The following is a 20,818-nucleotide window of genomic DNA, read 5'->3' as shown; positions in this document are numbered from 1 at the left end:
TAGAAACTTTATCTTTAACAAGCGGACGCCTGCGGTTCTGCCCGCGTAAAACGAAAAATGACCCAAATTCTCGTTCCCGCGGGAATTTCGGGAAATCCTCTCTTAGCCAAATTTCAAGTCTCTAGACCCAGCGGTTTGGGGTGGGTTGATAGAAATATCAACCCACCCCAAACCGCTGGGTCTAGATTATTAGATCTACTGATTGAAAAATCAGTCATTCAATTCCTTCTTTTTATTAAGGTACTTATATATTTAAATCACTTCTTTCCCGGAAGGGTAAACAGAGACTACATCATTTCACTTGCCTCAAACTCTGCATACTTTTTGCTTCATCCAAATTCGTAACTCTACTCATGCAAACTCTTATTAGGGGGTAAAAGATAGAACATGATTCATAATTTAAAATAAGTTTCTGCCAAACCATTGCATGATTCAGCGCAGTTCCTGTGAAATTAAGCGGCATGCCAAACAGTAAGGCATAGACTATACCTATTTCAGAATATAATGTAGTATGGAGTTGAAAGCGTTTATTATGAGTTTAATATAAAATAATATCTACACTAGATTATATTTTAGATTATTGATGAATGAGAGCCTTCTCATATAAGAATATTTTTAAGTGCGTTCTTAGTTCTTTTTTATATATAAATAAAAAACTTTGATTCTACTTAATGTTCTTGAAATTTCGCACAAATCGTAATTGTTTTTCTAATAAATCTAATAGGCAAATGTAAAATTCGTACACATTTTTGCATTTGTAACATTACTTCTAGAAATTTTGATTAAAATTACCTACTAATAATAAATAAATATAAATAAAAAAATAATTCTGCGTTAAAAAAAAGGTTTTCGTGAATAACTGTGAACAATTAAGTACCTACATTACATGTCCTGTCTTTACAAAATGTTTACGAACAAAGCTTATGATGTAAAAACATAACCTTTTTTTGGGCAGTTGAGTGAGGGTAATGCCTTAGATTTAGAGTAGAGTAAGGTGCCGTTATCGGCCGTTACGTTCACATTTAGTTTCGGATATACATATTTACAACAGACAAAAAAACATTTAGATTTGCACAGGCACTTTAACTGTAATTATAGTCCTAGCAACTGAAATAACAATCTTGATTGGTCTAATTATTAAAAAATATATTAGTAAATTTCTATCCTTATGCCAACAAAATAAAATGACGTAAAGATAGAAAGAAGAAGTAAACATAACTTGAAAAATCTAAAAAAATGGATACCTATACCTATTATCGCGATATATATACTTACACAAAACTTCAAGAAGTTTGGTTCAGTAGATAACGCATGAAGGGACAAAAAACACACAAATAAATTTACTTTCTTTTTAATATAAGTATGGATATCATAAAATGTAATTAAGTTACCGACATTTAGGGTATCGCTGTAATAAAAACAAAACAGAGTGCTGTCACGATAAAGGTGAAACAAGTGATTTTCAGATAACGAACTCATTTGGACATGTTTGGCACGGAAAATGTCGAAAAATGGATAGACGACTAGGGGAGGTCATGTAACACGTATATATTATACTAGCTGTGCCCGCGACTTCGTCCGCGTGGAATAGTTATTTGGGCATCATATTTATTTTTGCAAACATCCTCCTCGGCTTTATAGCGGGCGGTCACGCGTATTAGAAAGAACGCTGGTTCGCCGTATTTAATGTTTCGCTGCAAATTGCTTATAACGACCATATCTCAAAACCTATTCGTCTGATTTATATACTGTAAATGGCAATTTTAGTCTACATGAAAAGCCGAAAGTAATAAACATATTTATTTGGATAAGGATTAATACTGAATTAAAGAAAATTGGTTTCAAAATAACTTATGTTTATAATGAAAAAATAATCTTAAAAAATGAACATAAAAGTGGTTATTGTAAGTAAACCTTAAGAGATAGATATATGCTCTCGCGGACTTTTTTGTGGCAAAAAATGAGTACTTCACATCTTTAGTACATTGTTTTACTATATCTTTGTTGGTTTGCGCAGCGTTCGCGTGGAAAGCTCGCAGATGGCCGACTCATTCAACTTTCACCTGCATTGTTGACGTTTCCCGTAGGAAATCCGGGATAAAATGTAGCCTATAGCCTTCCACGATAAATAGACTATCTAACAGTGAAAGAATTATTCAAATCGGTTCAGTAGTTTCTGAGATTAGCGCGTTTAAACAAACAAACAAACAAACAAACAAAACAAACTCTTCAGCTTTATAATATTAGTATAGATTCGATTAATCAGGCCAATATCACGTCTATACCCTTTACAGGGTAGACAGAGCCAACAGTCTTTTAAATACTTATAGGTCACGTACAGCTGTTTGGCTTAATGATAGAATTGAAATTCAAATAGTGAAAGGTTGCCAGCCCATCTCCTAAAAGAAAAATGCCAAGTATATAAGACTATCCCTTAATCGTCTTTTACGACATCCATTGGAATAACGAGATCCTATATTTTTCCTATTGGTGCCAGGAGCCATTTATATTTATAATATTGTTTGTTTGTAAACTCTTTATTGCTCATAAAATAAGTTAATATTAGTTGGAATTGGGATATCATATCATTTACACGTGCTTCTAATGTCTCCTTTTTCTTCCCATGTGAAAAGGCGTAATATTTACATACATAATGAATAAATAAATAACAAATATATTCAAGATGCGTCAAGAACTTCAAATAAGTATCATCGTGATGTTCTTACTAGTGCATATTCATTACAGACTACTCGTATCATTTGTAATCGTCACGTATAGATTTGAATACAAAGCACAATGCCTGACTTTGTCTGTTTTCATATCGATCACGATAAAACAAGGAAACGTCACAAAGTGTAGAAAGACCTTTGGCCGGTGATAAACTTAAATATATACCTATGTATTAACTATTTGAATCTCAATTCTATTATAAAATCAAACAGCCGAGCGTGGCCTTTCAGCCTTTTCAAGACTGTTGGCTCTGTCTAACCCGCAAGGGATATAGACGTGACTATATGCATGTATGTATGTACCTATTTACACAAATCTGCATAAATAGGCCACACAATTTGCATGATAGAATTGAGATTCAAATAGTGACAGATAGCCAGCCTATCGCTCAAAAAAATAATCTCAAGTTGATAAGCCTTTTCCCTTAGTCGTCTTTTACGACATCCATGGGAACGAGATGGAGTGGTCATTTACTTTTATTTGTCAGTGCCGGGAACCACACGGCTTGAATATAATTATCCCAATCAATATAAAACCGGATTACCATCCGATATCAGGGTACCCACCACGGTTCCAAGTCACCAAGCATGACCGCTTGACCGCAGCCACCGCTCACAGCTGGTCATTGGTCACCAAGTTCCTGGGTAGCAGCCTGACATCTTTTGCAAATTTTCATATCAAATATTTTTATTCATTCTTCCACCTGGCTTAAGTGCCGTGTGGTTCCCGGCACCAATAAAAAAAAAAGAATAGGACCACTCCATCTAGTTCCCATGGATGTCGTAAAAAGCGACTAAGGGATAGGCTTATAAACTTGGGATTCTCCTTTTAGGCGATGGGCTAGCAACCCGTCACTATTTGAATCTCAATTCTATCATTATGCCAAACAGCTGAACGTGGCCTATCAGTCTTTTCAAGACTGTTGGCTCTGTCTACCCCGTAAAGGATAAAGACGTGATCATATTGACGTCTTTATCCTTTACGGGGATTGACGGCCTCTGTGGTGCAGCGGTAGTGCGCTTGTCTGTGTCACCGGAGGTCCCGGGTGCGAATCCCGGGCAGGGCATGATGAGAAACGAACTTTCTCTGTTTGGCCTGGGTCTTGGATGTTTATCTATATACGTATTTATTATAAAAATATAGTATCGTTGAGTTAGTATCTTGTAACACAAGTTTCGAACTTACTTCGAGGCTAACTCAATCTGTGTAATTTGTCCCGTATATATATATTTGTCCCGTATATGTATGTATGTATTCTTCCTCCTGGCTTTAGTCCCGGTTGCATCCTCACGTCTCTGGAGAGGAGCCCGGGGTACGCCTTTGACCATAGCACCTGGATTGGATGTGTCAGGTTTTACAAGAAGCGACTCCCACCTGACCTCCGCAAAATGCAGGTAAACCTAACCCGTATTGGATCCATGGTTACACATCCAGTTGTCTGAATGTGCAGGTTTCCTCACGATGTTTTCACCGTAAGAGCATCGGTTACTAGCCCATCGCTTACAAGAAGAATTCGAAGAAAGTAGCCTTACCATTAGTCGCCTTTTACGACATCCATGGGAATGATATGGAGTGTTCCTATATTAAAGTGTCGAGAACCACACGGCACAAATAAGTGAAAAAGTTTTACAGATTGTAAGTTTGACTCTTTGAATGAATGTATGCGTATTTACAAATCCATATACCTTAAAACTGAGGATGCCGAAGACCGGACAAAGGGGAGAGAGAATTGCTGAAAAGCGAACCCTGGGCCCTAGATATTAGGGTGCAACCGACACAGGAAAAGTTGAGCGAGAAAAATGGCTCTATATTTTTAGGTATCTCAAATCAGTATTTAGATATATTTTCGTAGCCTCTAATTTATAACGATTTATAGTAGCGTGAGAATTTTTTTTTATATTTATTTTAAAATAACAATAAACAAACATAAATATAAAATACCTCTAAGTTAAGTACTTATTTATAACTATAACTAAGAAAATAAATATATACATAATGAAACTATACTAATAATAAAAGTAACTAATTAAATTAAAGTTAAATGCAAAAATATAACTACATTTCTATTTCATTTATCATTTTGTTTTTTAACAAATGTCTTAATATTTATTAATATAATCAAGAATCTTGAAACCAACGGTCTTGAAAGATTGATAGGCTAAGTTCAGCTATTAGGCTCTATAACAGAATAAAGATACAAATAGTGACAGGTTGCTAGCCCATCACCTAAAAAAAGAATCCCAAGTTTATAAGCCTATCCCTTGGTCGGCTTTTGTCTTGATATAAAGTTTGTTAATTAAGATAGAGCGACTATAAATCAATTTAAAAACTTTGGTCATTTTCAAATCTTTCATTTCATAGAATTTGTTGTTTCAGTTCCGTGTCAGCCTTTCATTTATCAGAAGTTTTCGGAAGCCTTCGAACTAATGCAAAGTTTCCACTGATATCGTGACTAAAGAAGCTTTGTTACCGAATTATATGAATTTCTGTAGATTTGCATGATTGAAGGCGTGTTGTGGTAAAATAAGTGTTTTAAGGTTTGTATTATTAATGATTAGTCTATTTTCTTTTGTAATATCGTCGGTCTTTTTTAAAAGTGGTAAAAAGTGAAACCAAAAAAGTAAATAGTCATTTAATACATAGGTACAGCCAGAGAGTAAAAATAAGAATATATTTTCACACAAAAAGTTCTTATCAAACGATAAGCTATAAAGCTGGCTGAAAATTTAATCAGAGGAACGAGAGAATTGAAGTGTAGGTATATTAAAAAGTAAAACGACTTTTTTCTAAAACACCAAAGAATATTTTGAAAGGCATTTTTTTTTTCAATTCAATTTAAAACTGGCAACTAATATCTAAAGTTTTCACGGAAACATTAAAAAAGTTATGTTAGTGCATTATTTTTCTTAAAACTTGACAAATTACTGGCTATTAAAATGTTATCGAAGATTTTATGAAATATAAAAGCCACTTACCATTTTGTATTCTTTTTTCAAAACTCGTAATATGTAAATAGGAGCGAGTGTGGCGTGGCGGGTTCGCGAGGCAACGCACCGGGCCGGACTGTGGCGCGGTGGTGTAGCCCGCCCCTTATATCTAACGACGGAGGACTATTCTGGATATTCTTTTATTTGTTTGTTTGTTATATCTTTTTTGCATATAAATTTACACAGTAACAAGAAAGTATTATATAGTTATAAAAGAAACAAATCACTCGTAATGGCGGACTTATCCCATGAAGGGATCTTTGCCACTCAACCGGATATTCTTTTAAGTGTTCGGCACGTAAGTAGACCTATTCGTAGCGTACATTTACATGTATTATTCGAGGTATGGTATGGAGGATTTATGGCTGTGATTGTGAGCTTACAGTCCTAGTCTGCACTATCACTTTTCACCGTGTTGTAGTCATCTGCTCGAACCCGTTATTTCATTTCTTTCTCCTTAAATATCTAGACTCAAAGGATGCTTGCAAAAACAGCGCTTATACGGTGTCTCAAAAAAGATTCTTAAGTAACTAAGTAGCCAATTAAAATATCTGTAGGAGAACACTGACTAAATGCGTATATATCGCATTAGATCTCATCATAGTGTTGTTGTCATTAGGTCCATATATCATCCAGAATAATCCCGCCGGGCCACCAAGTCGTGACATCACATAAAGGATGGTAGTATTAGGTATAGTATAGTCATTGGATGTTCTAGCTGACTTGTGATTAGGGTAGACAGAATATGGATCCATTTTTGAATTCAGATTGTAACCTTCCTCGACCTTTACGATCGATATGATATGTAACTTTTTGTATAACATAACATTACATATAATCACATCTATGCGGGGCCAACAGTCATTTAAAGACTGAAAAACCACGTTCAGCTGTTTGGCTTAATGATTCAAATAGTGACAGGTTGCAAGCCTATTTTTTTCACATTTTCCATTATTTCTTTGCTCCTTATAGTTGCAGCGTGATGTTAAATATAGCCTTAAGCCTTCCTCAATAAATGATCTATTCAACACAAAAATAATTTTTCAATTCGAACCAGTTGTTCCTGAGATTAGCGCGATCAAACAAATAAACAAACTCTTGAGCTTTATAGTATTAGTATAGACTACCTTTTGCCTACGACTTCGTCCGCGTAAATTTCGAGTTGAATCTTAATCATACAGCCAGATACAGACAGACAGACAAAAATGTAAAAAAAAATCTATCCGTTTCAGTCAAAATATTAAATGTAAAGACAAAATATTTTATTATACCGTTTTATTATATGTAGTATTGTGATTTATAATATTAGTATAGATAATATGGAAGTATAGAAATAATGGAGAATGTGAAAAAAATCGGGGTAAATTATTCATCCTTGAGGGCTTCAATGATGCTCAAAATAACTATTCCACGCGGACGACGTCACGGGCACAGCTAGTAATAGTATAGATATTCCGTAATTAAAGAAATAAACTAAATTTGAATCTCATTATACATCATCATTTCAGACGTAGGACGTTCACACCTGCACAAAGGCCTCCACCAATGATTTTCACCTCGTTCTGACAGACTTAAAATCATCAGTCGATATCGCGGGGAACCTTCTTGCGCCTCGCTTTCCTATACAAACGTGGTCTTCACTCTAGAACATTTTGGGCTATAATTATCAAAATATAAATAACTTGCCGTGTGATTCCCGGCACCAATTCAAAAAAGAATAGGACCACTCCATCTATTTCCCACGGATGTCGTTAAAGGCGACTGAGGGATAGGCTTATAAACTTGAGATTCTTCTTTTAGGCGATGGTCTAGTAAGCTGTCACTTTTTGAATCTCAATTCTGTCATTAAGCCTAATAACAAAACTTATCATTCCAGTCTTTATGAGACTATTTTTTGACGGCCTCTGTGGCGCAGCGGTAGTAGGTACGCACTGTCTGTGACACCGGAGGTCCCGGGTTCAAATCCCGGCCAGGACATGAGGAGAAAAGAACTTTTTCTGATTGGCCTGGGTCTTGGATGTTTATCTATATAAGTATTTATTATAAAATATAGTATTGTTGAGTTAGTATCTCGTAACACAAGTCTCGAACTTACCCCGAGGCTAACTCAATCTGTGTAATTTGTCCCGTATATATTTATATTTATATATAAATAACTTTGTCTACATATATTTTTTCGTATTGCATACGCTAATCGTACGGAACTAGTTACTAAATGGATTTTGATTAATCTTTTTAACTGTAAGCTAGACTAGACTCAGGGGTACGAAGTCGCGGGTACAGCTCACATCAAAGAATGACTCAACCGCTAAGTGTAACATGCATACAGCCACACATGAGATTTCTAAATGAAATCCTACTACTATTATAAAGGCGAAAGTTTGTATGGATGTTTGTTACTCTTTCACGCAAAAACTACTGAACCGATTACCATGAAATTTGGTATGTAGGTAGCTGAAGACCCAGAATAACACATAGGCTACTTTTTATCCCAGAGTTCCCGCGGGATTGATAGGGTTTCCATGCGGACGAAGTCGCGGGCGGCCTCTAGTTAACAATAATTTGAAGATGCTATCGGTTCTACTGTAGCGTTCACTCGCCCTCAACTATTAGACAGAATAATCGTTGTATAACTATATGTAATTTGATTGTTTTGTCTGTGGTCGATTGTATTTCATACATACATACATGATCACGTCTATATCCAGACAGGTAGACAGAGCCAATAGTCTTGAAAAGACTGAATGGCCACGTTCAGCTATTTGGCTTAATGATAGAATTGAGATTCAAATATTGACAGGTTGCTAGCCCATCGTCTAAAAAAGAATCCCAAGTTTGTAACCCTATCCCTTAGTCGCCTAATTATTTGTATTGTTTATTATTTGTATTTTATGTAGGTAGATAAACAACGTTTCTACGTTACTGCAAAAGTATCTGCCTCGTTGAATTTATCAATGTCTGGGCAAATCTATATCTACTAATATTATAAAGCTGAAGAGTTTGTTTGTTTGTTTGAACGCGCTAATGTCAGGAACTACTGGTTCGAATTGAAAAATTATTTTTGCGTTGAATAGTCCATTTATCGAGGAAGGCTTTAGGGTGTACAACATTAGGTACGCTGCAAGGAGCAAAAAAATAAAGGAAAATAGGAAAATGTGAAAGAAAAACGGGGAAAATTATTAATTCATTTAATGATGCCCAAAACAACTATTCCACGCGAACGAAGTCGCGGGCACAGCTGGTGTATGATAAAGTATACTTTAAAACAATTCTCCCCCCACAACTCTAAGTAGGCAAAGAAGGGGGTCAGTATTATTATATAGAATAGAATAGATTTCAAAATTGGATACAAGATATCACTTATTGACGTCACAGCATTTAAATCTAATTATAACCTACTACCGCTTCCAAAGCTCATGTGTAGAAGAAGCGGCGGAACACACTACACTGTAGCATTTTCACCGGACGTCAATTTTCAAATATATATATTTCTTAAATCTAAATCGTGGACGAATGCACATTAAAAAGACAATAATGAATGTAAAACTAAGTGATTTTAATACGAATATTTCTATGTATTGAGATTTTCAGTGAAAGAAGTCGCGGGTAAGTAAGAGCTAGTAGTTACATTAAACAGAAGACGAGGGCCGGCCCGAACTAGCGGTGCGTGAAATCATCTTAGCGTATCTGTTACCAGCTAGCTGAGCTAATTTGACAATAGGCTATTTGACAAAGTTCTAAAAACTATCTTAGGGTATTTATTTGTTTATAAGGAGCCCTACAAAAATACTTTTCTGCCTTTATTACAGCTATTTTATTAAAAAATCGAAAAAGAAAATGAAATATTCAAATATGCCGCCAATACGCGACTTTTAGCAATATGGCGGCCATGGCATGCAGTGACGTAAATTTCGTGTAAATATCATACAAAGCTTGTTGGTGTTTCGAAAAGTTTTGATTTTCTCTTGTTTTATTTAACTTGTGCCAGGTCATATGTGTGAAAATTATTAAAATGAGTTCCTATAAATGTTGTGCAGTGCCTCAATGCACTAATACCACAATAAAATCTCCTACGAAACTGTTTTTTTCTATGCCGATGGATTTGAATATTCGCAAGAAGTGGTTTCAGATCATGATCTAAGATCAGTGGTTACCAAGATATACTTACTATTAATGTTTTCACATTCCTCAGTTCGGCAGCATAGAAATCTTTGAAGAAGACAATCCAGATTTCTTCTTCCAACCATTATTGCGTCCATTTGGTAGGTTTCGACTGTCAGCTTTCGCGGAATTGGTTTCCATTATTAAATACCTATGTTATCTGAGTAATCCTGAGCGATCAAACACTTATAAAATCTTGAAAAATAATAGCGAACACTAAGGAACGGTACGATCCACAGTCTGTTTATGGATAATTGACGTCATAATAGAAATAGCCAATCACGTTCGTTTTTAGTCACGTGACAGCTGCATATAAAAACCTAATTTTCTGAGACGGATTTTGTTTAAATAATGCAATATTTTTATCTCGCGTTATAACAAATCGCTCCAAATAAATAATATTAAGACTGATGACATAAAAGAAATGTATATTTTTAATACAGTCAAATAGCCTATTGGTTGAGGTGACCTTTTCAGATTTTTACTAGCTTCTGTCCGCGGATTTGCAAGCGCATTCTCGCCCGTCACAATAGGTACTTGTTACTATGTAACATATATACATACAATCACGTCTATATCCCTTGCGGTGTAGACAGAGCCAATAGTCTGAGAGGCCACGTTGAGCGTTCGGCTTATTGATAGAATTGAGATCCAAATAATGACAAGTTGCTAGCCCATCGCCTAAAAGAAGAATCCCGAGTTTACATATATCCATTAGTCGCCTTTTACGATATCAATGGGAAAGAAATGGAGTGGTACTATTCTTCTTTTGTATTGGTGCCGGGAACCACACGGCACTACATACATACAATCACGTCTATTTCTCTTGCGGCATAGACAGAACCAGCAGTCTTGAAAGACTGACTGGCCACGTTCAGCTGTTAGGCGCAATGATAGAATAGAGATTCAAATAGTGACAAAAGCTTACAAACTTGGGATTCTTTTTTAGGCGTTGGGTTTACAACCTGTCACTATTTGAATCTCTATCTATCATTACGCCTAACAGCTGAACGTGGCCAGTCAGTCTTTCAAGGCTGTTGACTCTGTCTACCCCGCAATGGATATAGACGTGACCATATTTATGTGTGTATGAACGTGACTCCAATTTTATCTATTTGCAGAAATCACAATCTTGAATGTGTGCATTGATGATATTGCTGTTAAGTTTTGTTCAGGAATTTGCTATTTCAAATTCAAAGAAATTCTATGTCCAAGTTAAGCAAAGTTAATAACTTCAATTTTATTTAATAAGTAGCAGTCACGGCAAACGTTGTTTTGCCATATAAATAATTTTTAAGTAATTTCTAGTTAAAAAAAATGTTATGGGTGGACAACCGTTATCACTAAGGGGTATGAAAAATAGATGATGGCCGATTCTCAGACCTTTCCAATTTGCTCACAAAACTTCATGAGAATCGGTCAAGCCGGAGGAGTACGCGAACGAACATTGTGACACGAGAATTTTATATAGGTATAAGAAGGAAAAACGTCGTCTCTTCTTTTTAATTATTTAAAAATAAAACACGAATGTGTACTTCGAAACAATTTATTCGCCTAAAGTAAAATACGATAACATCTGCTTACAAAATATTAATTTGGTATCTATTAAATATTTAGAATATCTAATGGCACCAACAATACCAAATACATTAAGCCATATTTACAAACGTATTTACAGTACTAACCTTTACTGCTAGTAAAAGGTAGCTTAGACGAGGTATATATTTTTATTACCTGTGCCCGCGACTTAGTCTGCGTGGACTAGTTATTTTGGGCATCATTGAAGCCCTCAAAGTAGGTTCTTAATTTTTATAACGTCCGCTTTTTATACTGAAAAATATAAAATGGATCTTATTAAAAATTTTGCCAATGCAAATCATACACTTAGCTAGGTTTAAATTATAAGTTATTCTTACAAGTGTTAAGGATTCATTTTGTAATTTTGTTTATTTACTACATTACTCTATATAAGTACTCCATATGTAAAATAAGAAAATAAATATCTGACGTCTTGAACACCGAACTCTATTACAGCAAATGAAAGCCTCACATGTAAATAATAAATTTCTAAAAACTTTCTAAATATTCTTAAAATAGATGAGTAATACCTATAGGTATCAAAAAAAGCACAAACAAAGTCAGGAATTTCAGTTTTTCATGTAAAATTAACGGAGAGATTTGTTCAAGAACAACTGGCCAACGCAAATATTACCTAACCCTAAGGCTGATTGGAAGAGATTGCTTTAGCGATAAGTCCACTTTTGTACCTCATAACCTGTCCTTTTCTTTTCTATTTTCTTTTTTTTTGGTGTAAGAAAGAGTGTATCTATCTATCGTTATCATACAATATATGGATGTCTGTCTCTTCACGGGGAACGAATCACTCCTATTGGAATGTTTAAGTTGTGCCCTTGGAAAATTTTCTTAACAGTTAAATTTCAGAACAACTACTATACAGAATATTTTTAAACGATGTATATTTACACTAAAGTCAAAAGTAAATAAAAGTTTTATTTACAACATCACAGATCACACATATCCTGGTTACTACCCGGGCTGAAAATATTAGGTATCATCTTTCTAGCATTAAAGTATACCGGTTCAATTCTCCATGGTATGTGAGAACCACCTTTTTTTGAATGTGCTCTCATAATCCATCACCATCATGTCTCAACAAAGATCTTCGATTCCAATGGACTGAGCTGATGACTACAGCTTCATTGAACTTTATAAATAACTATCCAAATACTCCAAAACATCAATTGCAAAGAAGTTTCCGGAACAAATAACTCTTCTAAAAAGATCACCGCCTCCAATCGATATCCTCCTTCTTTGAAGTCGGTAATTTTTTTAAATTTACCGACTTACCGACCGATACTTTCTCACTGAAAACCGCATCGAAATCGGTTCAGCGAAACGCGAGACAATCGCGGGCAAACATACGAACATGGATACGTATGTATGTTTGTATGTTAAATTGTGTGTACCTATAGTATGACACAGTATGTATAAATATTACATACATACAAGACAAACTGAGAACCAACATTTTTTTAAGGCGGTTAAAAAAACAGGCGTTCCTGTCATAACTCATCGCCATCTTGCCTTCCGGTGCGGAAGTAAGCCTCCGAGTTCCTCGCGGTGAAGATGTAGGGCGCGGCGCGCGGCGGGCAGCGGAACGTGCGCAGGAGCACGGGCGGCGACGACTGCGACTTGTTCCCGACTGGCTCCAGCAAGTTGTTCCACAGGAGATTTGCAGCTGAAGAGAATTTAGTTATCTTATATATTGAAACGAGCAATTCTTGTACATATATTTACATATTTGTACATTATACATTGTATATATATAATCAGGATCTAGGAAACGGCTCCAACGATTTTCATGAAAGTCAAAAATTACAAGTGGCGTGTGGTTCCCGGCATTAATATAAACAATAATAAGACGACTCTATCTCTTTGCCATGGATGTCATGAAAGGCGACTAAGGGATAGGCTGATTAATTCGATATTTTTTTTTTTGCACAAATTACACAGATTGAGTTAGCCTCGAAGTAAGTTCGAAACTTGTGTTACGGGATACTAACTCAACGATACTATATTTCATAATAAATACCTACTTATATAGATAAACATCCAAGACCCAGACCAATTAGAGAAAGTGCGTTTCTCATCATGCCCTGACCGGGATTCGAACCCTGGACCTCCGGTGTCACAGACAAGCGTATTACCGCTGCGCCATAGAGACCGTCAATAGGTATATTAATACATACATACATACATATGATCACGTCTATATCCCTTGCGGGGTAGACAGAGCCAACAGTCTTGAAAAGACTGAATGGCCACGTTCAGCTATTTGGCTTAATGATAGAACCGAGATTCAAAATTATAAGGTTTTATAATTATAAGGTTTATTCAAGGTATATTAATATGTCATTGCATTTAAGATGTCAAAAATTACAAGTGGCGTGTGGTTCCCGGCATTAATATAAAAAATAATAAGACGACTCTATCTCTTTGCCATGGATGTCACGAAAGGCGACTAAGGGTTAGGCTTATTAATTCGAGATTCTTCTTTTAGACGATGGGCTAGCAAACTGTCACTATTTGAATCTCAATTCTTTTAGCTGAACGTGTCCTATCACTCTTTCAAGATAACTGGCTCTGTCTACCCTGGAAGGGGTCTTTAATTTCCTGACTTTAGTCCCAGTTGCATCCTCATTTCTATGGCGAAAATATGTATGTATGTATACAATAATAATAAATGTGAGAGATTCTCGAGGCAGATGTTCGTATCTCACTCCATAGCCCAGTAATCCAATCCACTAGCATCCTATCCACATGACCCAGACCAAGTAAATCCCTCCCTGGCTGTCCGTTGGTGTTAGGTCTTGTGTACTTTACAAATTGTAATTATTACAATAAAGAATATACAAATAAATAATGCCGTGTGGTTCCCGGCACGAATACAAAAAAGAATAGGACCACTCCATCTCTTTCCCATGGATGTCGTAAAAGGTGACTAAGGGTTAGGCTTATTAATTCGAGATTCTTCTTTTAGGCGTTGGGTTAGCAACCTGTCAATATTTGAATCTCAATTCTATCATTAAGTCGAGCAGCTGAACTTAGCCCCTCAGTCTTTTTGAGACTATTGGCTCTGTCTATCCCACAAGAGATGTAGACCAAATGTATGTACGTATGTAATTCATACCCAAAGCGTGTCCTTTCTGCGAGAAGTGGAAACAATCGTGCGTGATGTAGGATTGGTGTATGACCAGCGGCAGCGGCGGCGTCGGCGGGAACGGCGCGTTGAACAGCCGCATGAACGGCTGCATCACCACCGTGAAGTCTTCTCGGGTGTTGTAGCGGCCGCTGTCCACCTGTGGAAAGACGGTTGTACATACATACATACATACAAACATGCATACATACATACATACAATCATGTCTATATCCGTATATATATATATATATATATAGTGCAGTGTGGTACCCGGCACCAATAGAAAAAAGAATAGGACCACTTCATCTCTCTCCCATGGATGTCGTAAAAGGCGACTAAGGGGTAGGTTTCTTTTAGGCGATGGGCTAAATAGCGTGGCTTATCAGTATTTCCAATTCATTTAATTTAATCTCAGGAACTACTGGTTCGAATTGAAAAAATATTTTTCCTTTGAATAGACCACTTATCATACATCACGCTGCAACTATACATACATACATACATACATAAACTCACGCCTCTTTCCCGGAGGGGTAGGCAGAGACTACCTCTTTCCACTTGCCACGATCCCTGCATACTTCCTTTGCTTCATCCACATTCATAACTCTCTTCATGCAAGCTCGGCGGTTTCGGGCACTTTTGACCTGACCCTTCACCAGGACGTCCTTAATTTGATCAAGATATGTTCGTCTAGGTCTTCCCACCCCGACCTTTCCCTCCACACTCTCCTTGTATATCTGCTTAGTCAACCTGTTTTCATTCATCCTCTCCACATGACCGAACCATCTCAACATACCCTTTTCTATTCCTGTAACTACATCTTCTTTCACATCACAACATTCCCTTATCACGCTGTTCCTTATCCGGTCACTCAATTTCACACCCAACATACTCCTTAACGCTCTCATTTCCACTGCATTTATTCTGCTTTCGTGCTTCTTTTGCCATACCCAACTTTCACTCCCATACATTAATGTCGGGACCAACACGCCCCTGTGCACAGCCAGTCGAGCCTTTTTGGATAGTTTCTGACTGCTCATAAAGGCATGCAAAGCTCCATTCACCATGTTCCCCGCGTTCACTCTCCTTTCAATATCACTATCACACTTGCCATCTGATGTAAACTTTGATCCTAGATATACAAACTCTTTCACTTGCTCAACTTTTTCTCCTCCAATCAAAATATTACATGCTGTCATTTCTTTCTCCATTTCAAAAACCAGTGTTTTAGTTTTACTTACGTTCACTTTCATTCCTTTCTCTTTTAAAGCTTCATGCATACAGTTTACAAAGGGGCAACTATAAGGGGCAAAAAAATAATGTTAAATGTGAAATAACGCTGAAAATTCATCCTTGACGGCTTCAACGATGCCCAAAATAACTATTCCAAGCGGACTAAATCGCGGGCACAGCTAGTTTATTATTATATACCTACCAGCATCTGCTCCGCTTTCTGGTAGAGGCGAGACATGCGCACCATGCTGGGCAGCTCGCCGCCGCGCTGGTGGAAGCACGCGCAGAACAGCGGGTGCATCAGCCGGCACATGGGCGGGCGGCGCACGCGCACTGACACCGACACGTCTGCAATTACGACGTTTACATCTATGTACTGATATTATAAATAAATAAATATATACGGGACAAATTACACAGATCGAGTTAGCTCCGAAGTAAGTTCGAAACTTGTGTTACGAGATACTTACTCAACGATACTATATTTTATAACAAATACTTATATTGATAAACATCCAAGACCCAGGACAATCAGAATAAGTTCTTTTCTCATCATGCCCTGACCGGGATTCGAACCGGGGACCTCCGGTGTCGCAGACAAGCGTACTACCGCTGCGCCACAGAGGCCGTCTATAAAGCTGAAGAGTTTGTTTATTTGTTTGTTTGAACGCGTTAATCTCAGGACCTACTGGTTCTATTTGTGAAATTCTTTTTGCGTTGAATAAACCATTTATCAAAGGAGGCTTTAGGATATATAACATCACGCTGCAACTATTACGAGCGAAAAAATAATCTATACTAATATTATAAAGCTGAAGAGTTTGTTTGTTTGTTTGTTTGAACGCGCTAATCTCAGGAACTATTGGTTCTATTTGTGAAATTCTTTTTGCGTTGAATAGACCATTTATCAAAGGAGGCTTTAGGTTAACATCACGCTGCAACTATAAGGAGTAAAAAAATAATGGAAAATTTGGAAAAACAAAGGGGGAGAATTTCACATCCTTGGGGGCTTCAATGATGCCCAAACTAAATTGCGTAGTCCCTAAAAATCATTTGCATTGAATGGCAATGCTTAACCTTTGTCCTAAAAAGTTACATGTACATACTTATTTAGTTGTCGATTTAGTGTGTCTTGACACGAAGTCCTTTCGACGACTCCTGGAAGATTCTAGTTGTTAACAACTAGTCGTCTAGTTTTTAAGATCATTAAGATACTATCTCGGTCATGGAATAATCGACTGATAAATAAGTCAACTTTTTAGTGACAATGTTAGTCTTGACATTAAAAAGTTTCCTACTACTATCTCACCTAGTACTGGCACTAAATTGACTAGAGTCCTAGGTAGATGAGTTTGCAGATAATCCAGGGCTTTCGCCAACTTCGCGGCATGAGCTGCTGGTGACCACGAGACGGGTGAGAGGCAGGACGCTGAGCAAATGTCGTTGGCTCCGATGAAGACTGTGATCATCTTCCAGTGGTTCGCAATATCAATGTCGGGAGAGGCTCGCATGCGGTTAACGATTATCTGGAAGATGTTATATAAATACATCAGCAGATAATAGACAGGAAAAATCATCCTTAACCTACCTGCAGAGTTTGCCCGATAGGAAAAAATCCTCACACGAATTCATTACACTCTTTCGTAATTCAATACTTTAAGTAAGTGACTTATGAAAGAAAACATCGAGAGAAAGTCTGGACCTTCAGATAACTGAATTGAAATCACAACAATGATACAAACACCATGGATTCTTCCTTCCAGATAAGAGACTCTTTACACACAAGGCAATATCTCAATGAACCATAGGCTGCGGCTCCACTGAGGTAGAGACGAGTGGAGCTTAGAGGAGCAGAGCTGTGAAAAGAGGTACGTGATTCCACTGAGGCGGAGACGAGCGGAGCTGAGGAGCAGAGATGTCGATTTCAACACGTCACTTCGGCACTCGTCTCCGCTTGACTGTTTCCATTGAAGCGGAGCGAAGACGTGATGTGGAATTCATGTAATATGATATGGTCGATCCCCACACGTCTCCTCTCCGCTCCGGACGTCTCCGCCTCAGTGAAGCCGCAGCCAACTTAATCTATTATTGAATTGGTTTTCAATACACCTGTTCTGATGAATGACAGCTTTAAATTGGGTGAAAAATTGGATCTCTTATAACCTAACCAAGGCGCCTGCTCTTTTTATTCTCACTTTATTCTTTACTGTTTCATCAATACCTTGGCTTGCTTAAGGGCATCTTCATCAGAGGCTACTGGGAAAGCAACATTGAACCTCGCGTTCCTGACCAGCCATTCTCCGGTACCGGTCGAGTATCCTCGGATGCCAGGATTGAATTCCTTCAGGATGTTCGGGAGAGTCAGGAATTCCCGCCAAGTCCCGTCGCCACCTGAAATTGTTATTGACAATTCATGATTACATTACATTACATATGGTCACGTCTATATCCCTTGCGGGGTAGACAGAGCCAACCGTCTTGAAAAGACTGAATGGCCACGTTCAGCTATTTTGCTTAATGATAGAATTGAGATTCAAATAGTGACAGGTTTTCTATTCTTTTTTGTATTGGTGCCGGGAACCACACGGCACAATTTATGATAATTTAAGTTAATGGTCATGTTCAGATTAAGACTAAAAGTAAGATTGTCTATATAAGTTACTTTTCGAGGACTTGACTGCTGAAGCTTCCAAGCTGGTTTAATAGCGAAGAAAACTATTGTGTGTGCGCCGATTAAAGAAAATTATTCTTTTAGGCGATGGGCTAGCAACCTGTCACAAACTGAATCTCGATTCCAGATTAATGTGGTTTCCCCTCCACTTTACTCCGCACGGCCAGTCGCTCTATGGATTTATTACGCCTATATTCACATGGCCAAAGTATTGTATTAAGCGAGTCTGAACTATAGATGAAAAAAAAAATATTCTTTATTGCAGTAATCTTGGTTTCAATAATTATGCAAGGTATTCCCAGTAAGTAATCAAATGATACTTGTGTTGGGAATGGCCTGCTACTTCCTTAAAAGTTATACATAAAGACTACTAGTATGTGGATGTACGATATTTATACATTATTATAAAGAAACAAAAATAAAGTGACGGTACGAATGAATGTTAGACAGTATGTGTAAGTGTGCAAGTCGTGGCAAATAGATGGTGTGCATAGCGATTTGGTGTGTGAATAATAGGATGAGAGGTTAGTCCTGTTATAAATTAAGATTACCTGCACACCATGAAACTCCTCTGTACTCGATAATGGCGCCCAAAGCATGCTCCTCCATCGCTCCACTGCCAGCAACCAAGGAGTCGCCAATCGCAGCCACCACATCAATATCACCAGGTCGCAGTCTGTGCACGGAGGTGGGCGGGGATTGGCTGCGGCCGTAGCTCAGTGCGTCTGCGCATGGGAACGGCATCTCGGCCGGTATGGTGCGCTGGCGACGGACTAGAGACTTTCGAGGCGGGTAGCGGAGGAACCACTGGAAATAAATGTAAAAATAAGTTTAGGATGTCTGTAGTTTATGTGATATAGTAAACACTCACAATTTTAGGAGCGTACGCCCGCAGTAAGTGATATAGAAAAACCTACAATACTAAGGTGGTGTACTTTATAGTCAAATTACCTCCGATTAAAATTATAACAAAATTAAATTTATAAACAAAACAATTTAAATCGGAGTAAAAAGCGTGGGGTGCTTGATGTAGTAAATATTAAAATCATTCTATTAGCATATATTTATGACAAGAGAGTTATGAAAATGAAGTAAAATGCACCCCACGCTTTTTACTCCGATTTAAATTGTTTTGTTTATAAATTTAATTTTGTTATAATTTTAATCGGAGGTAATTGACTATAACTGATTGTTCGACTTGCTACTGTTTTAAAATTCCTTTGTCATTAATTTTTATTTTCTATTTTTTAGTTCGATTAGCAATAAAAGCGTAGTTTATTAGTTTTTTTTAAACTATATTTTATTGCTTTTAGGAGTATGAAATCGCATGTCCGCATGTGTGAATATGACATCACATAGTATATTTCACAATCGGTCATAGAAATCGTTAAAATCCGTCTCAGAAAAATTACGACAACATATTATATACTCATACCAAGATCGTATTTTGACAGAACATTAATTGTAGTTGGAACTTCCAACTTGGATGTCATTATCATTCTTTATGATACATCTGGCGAGGGTCAAGGATTACCTGTGACATTTTTAAGTATTATTACAATTAATGCGATAATAAACATGTACTTAATTCGAAAAATGTCATAGTTGGTCACATTTTTGTGAAAAATGTACAAACAAAAGCACATCAAACACATCTTCAAATTAGCCTCTAAGTATTGCCGTTCTAAAGTTCCATGGAAGGTAAATTGATATGAGGTTGCCTGTACTTACTGTGTAAAATTGGTTGCAGATAAAAATCCGGAGGAATTTTCTGGAAAAATTAGAATTCAATTTTGTGTTGTTTATTTTTGTGTAATATCCTTATTGCATATAATTCCATAATAATTTACACAGTTACAAGAAATAGTACTACAAAGTTATGAATGAAATAAATCACTTGCAATGGCGGATTTATTTCAAAAAGAAAAATGATGTTTTAAAATATTTTTTTAAGCCTATTCAGTCAGACGTACATATGACTGCCATAACCAAGAACATTCGCATCTGGTAAAATTGAAACTTTAAAAAAATATGGCGCCCGTATGAAGACAAAATGTACAGCTATACGGCCCCATTGGAAAAGTAATTCAGTGTGATAGTCTAAGCAAGGACGTTTAACGTTTGATGCCCTGTTTAGAACGCCGGTGGTTGAATCGGTGATACATACATACATACATACATATGGTCACGTCTATATCTCTTGAATCGGTTATCATAATCATTTATTCCTTGAATATGGATACAATGTAGGCCTTAAGTATTTAGGTACAGTTTCTGTGAACACATATTCTACCTCATAAAATGATATTTACT

General features: G+C 36.9%; 2 protein-coding genes across 2 annotated transcripts in view; both read right to left on the bottom strand.

Moving 5' to 3' along the window:
• LOC106132486 (tubulin alpha-1A chain) overlaps window positions 1-5,782 on the bottom strand; it is a 32,703-nt gene extending 26,921 nt beyond the window's left edge. The window contains exon 1 of the mRNA XM_013331913.2: window positions 5,706-5,782. Within this exon, the coding sequence (XP_013187367.1) occupies window positions 5,706-5,708 (3 nt within the window). The 5' untranslated portion in view covers window positions 5,709-5,782. The remainder of the gene's footprint in view (window positions 1-5,705) is intronic.
• A 7,179-nt stretch (window positions 5,783-12,961) lies between these two features.
• Window positions 12,962-20,818, bottom strand: part of LOC106132476 (phospholipase B1, membrane-associated) — a 31,919-nt gene continuing 24,062 nt past the window's right edge. The window contains exons 2-7 of the mRNA XM_060945778.1: window positions 19,057-19,312; window positions 18,056-18,225; window positions 17,144-17,360; window positions 16,037-16,182; window positions 14,590-14,758; window positions 12,962-13,137 (exon numbers count right to left, since the gene is read on the bottom strand). Of these exons, the coding sequence (XP_060801761.1) occupies window positions 12,962-13,137; window positions 14,590-14,758; window positions 16,037-16,182; window positions 17,144-17,360; window positions 18,056-18,225; window positions 19,057-19,312 (1,134 nt within the window). The remainder of the gene's footprint in view (window positions 13,138-14,589; window positions 14,759-16,036; window positions 16,183-17,143; window positions 17,361-18,055; window positions 18,226-19,056; window positions 19,313-20,818) is intronic.

The sequence above is a fragment of the Amyelois transitella genome, chromosome 9 (genome assembly GCF_032362555.1).
Source record: "Amyelois transitella isolate CPQ chromosome 9, ilAmyTran1.1, whole genome shotgun sequence".
Taxonomy (NCBI): domain Eukaryota; kingdom Metazoa; phylum Arthropoda; class Insecta; order Lepidoptera; family Pyralidae; genus Amyelois; species Amyelois transitella.
The sequence above is the reverse complement of the archived record's forward strand: the minus strand, read 5'-3'. Positions and strand labels throughout refer to the sequence as shown.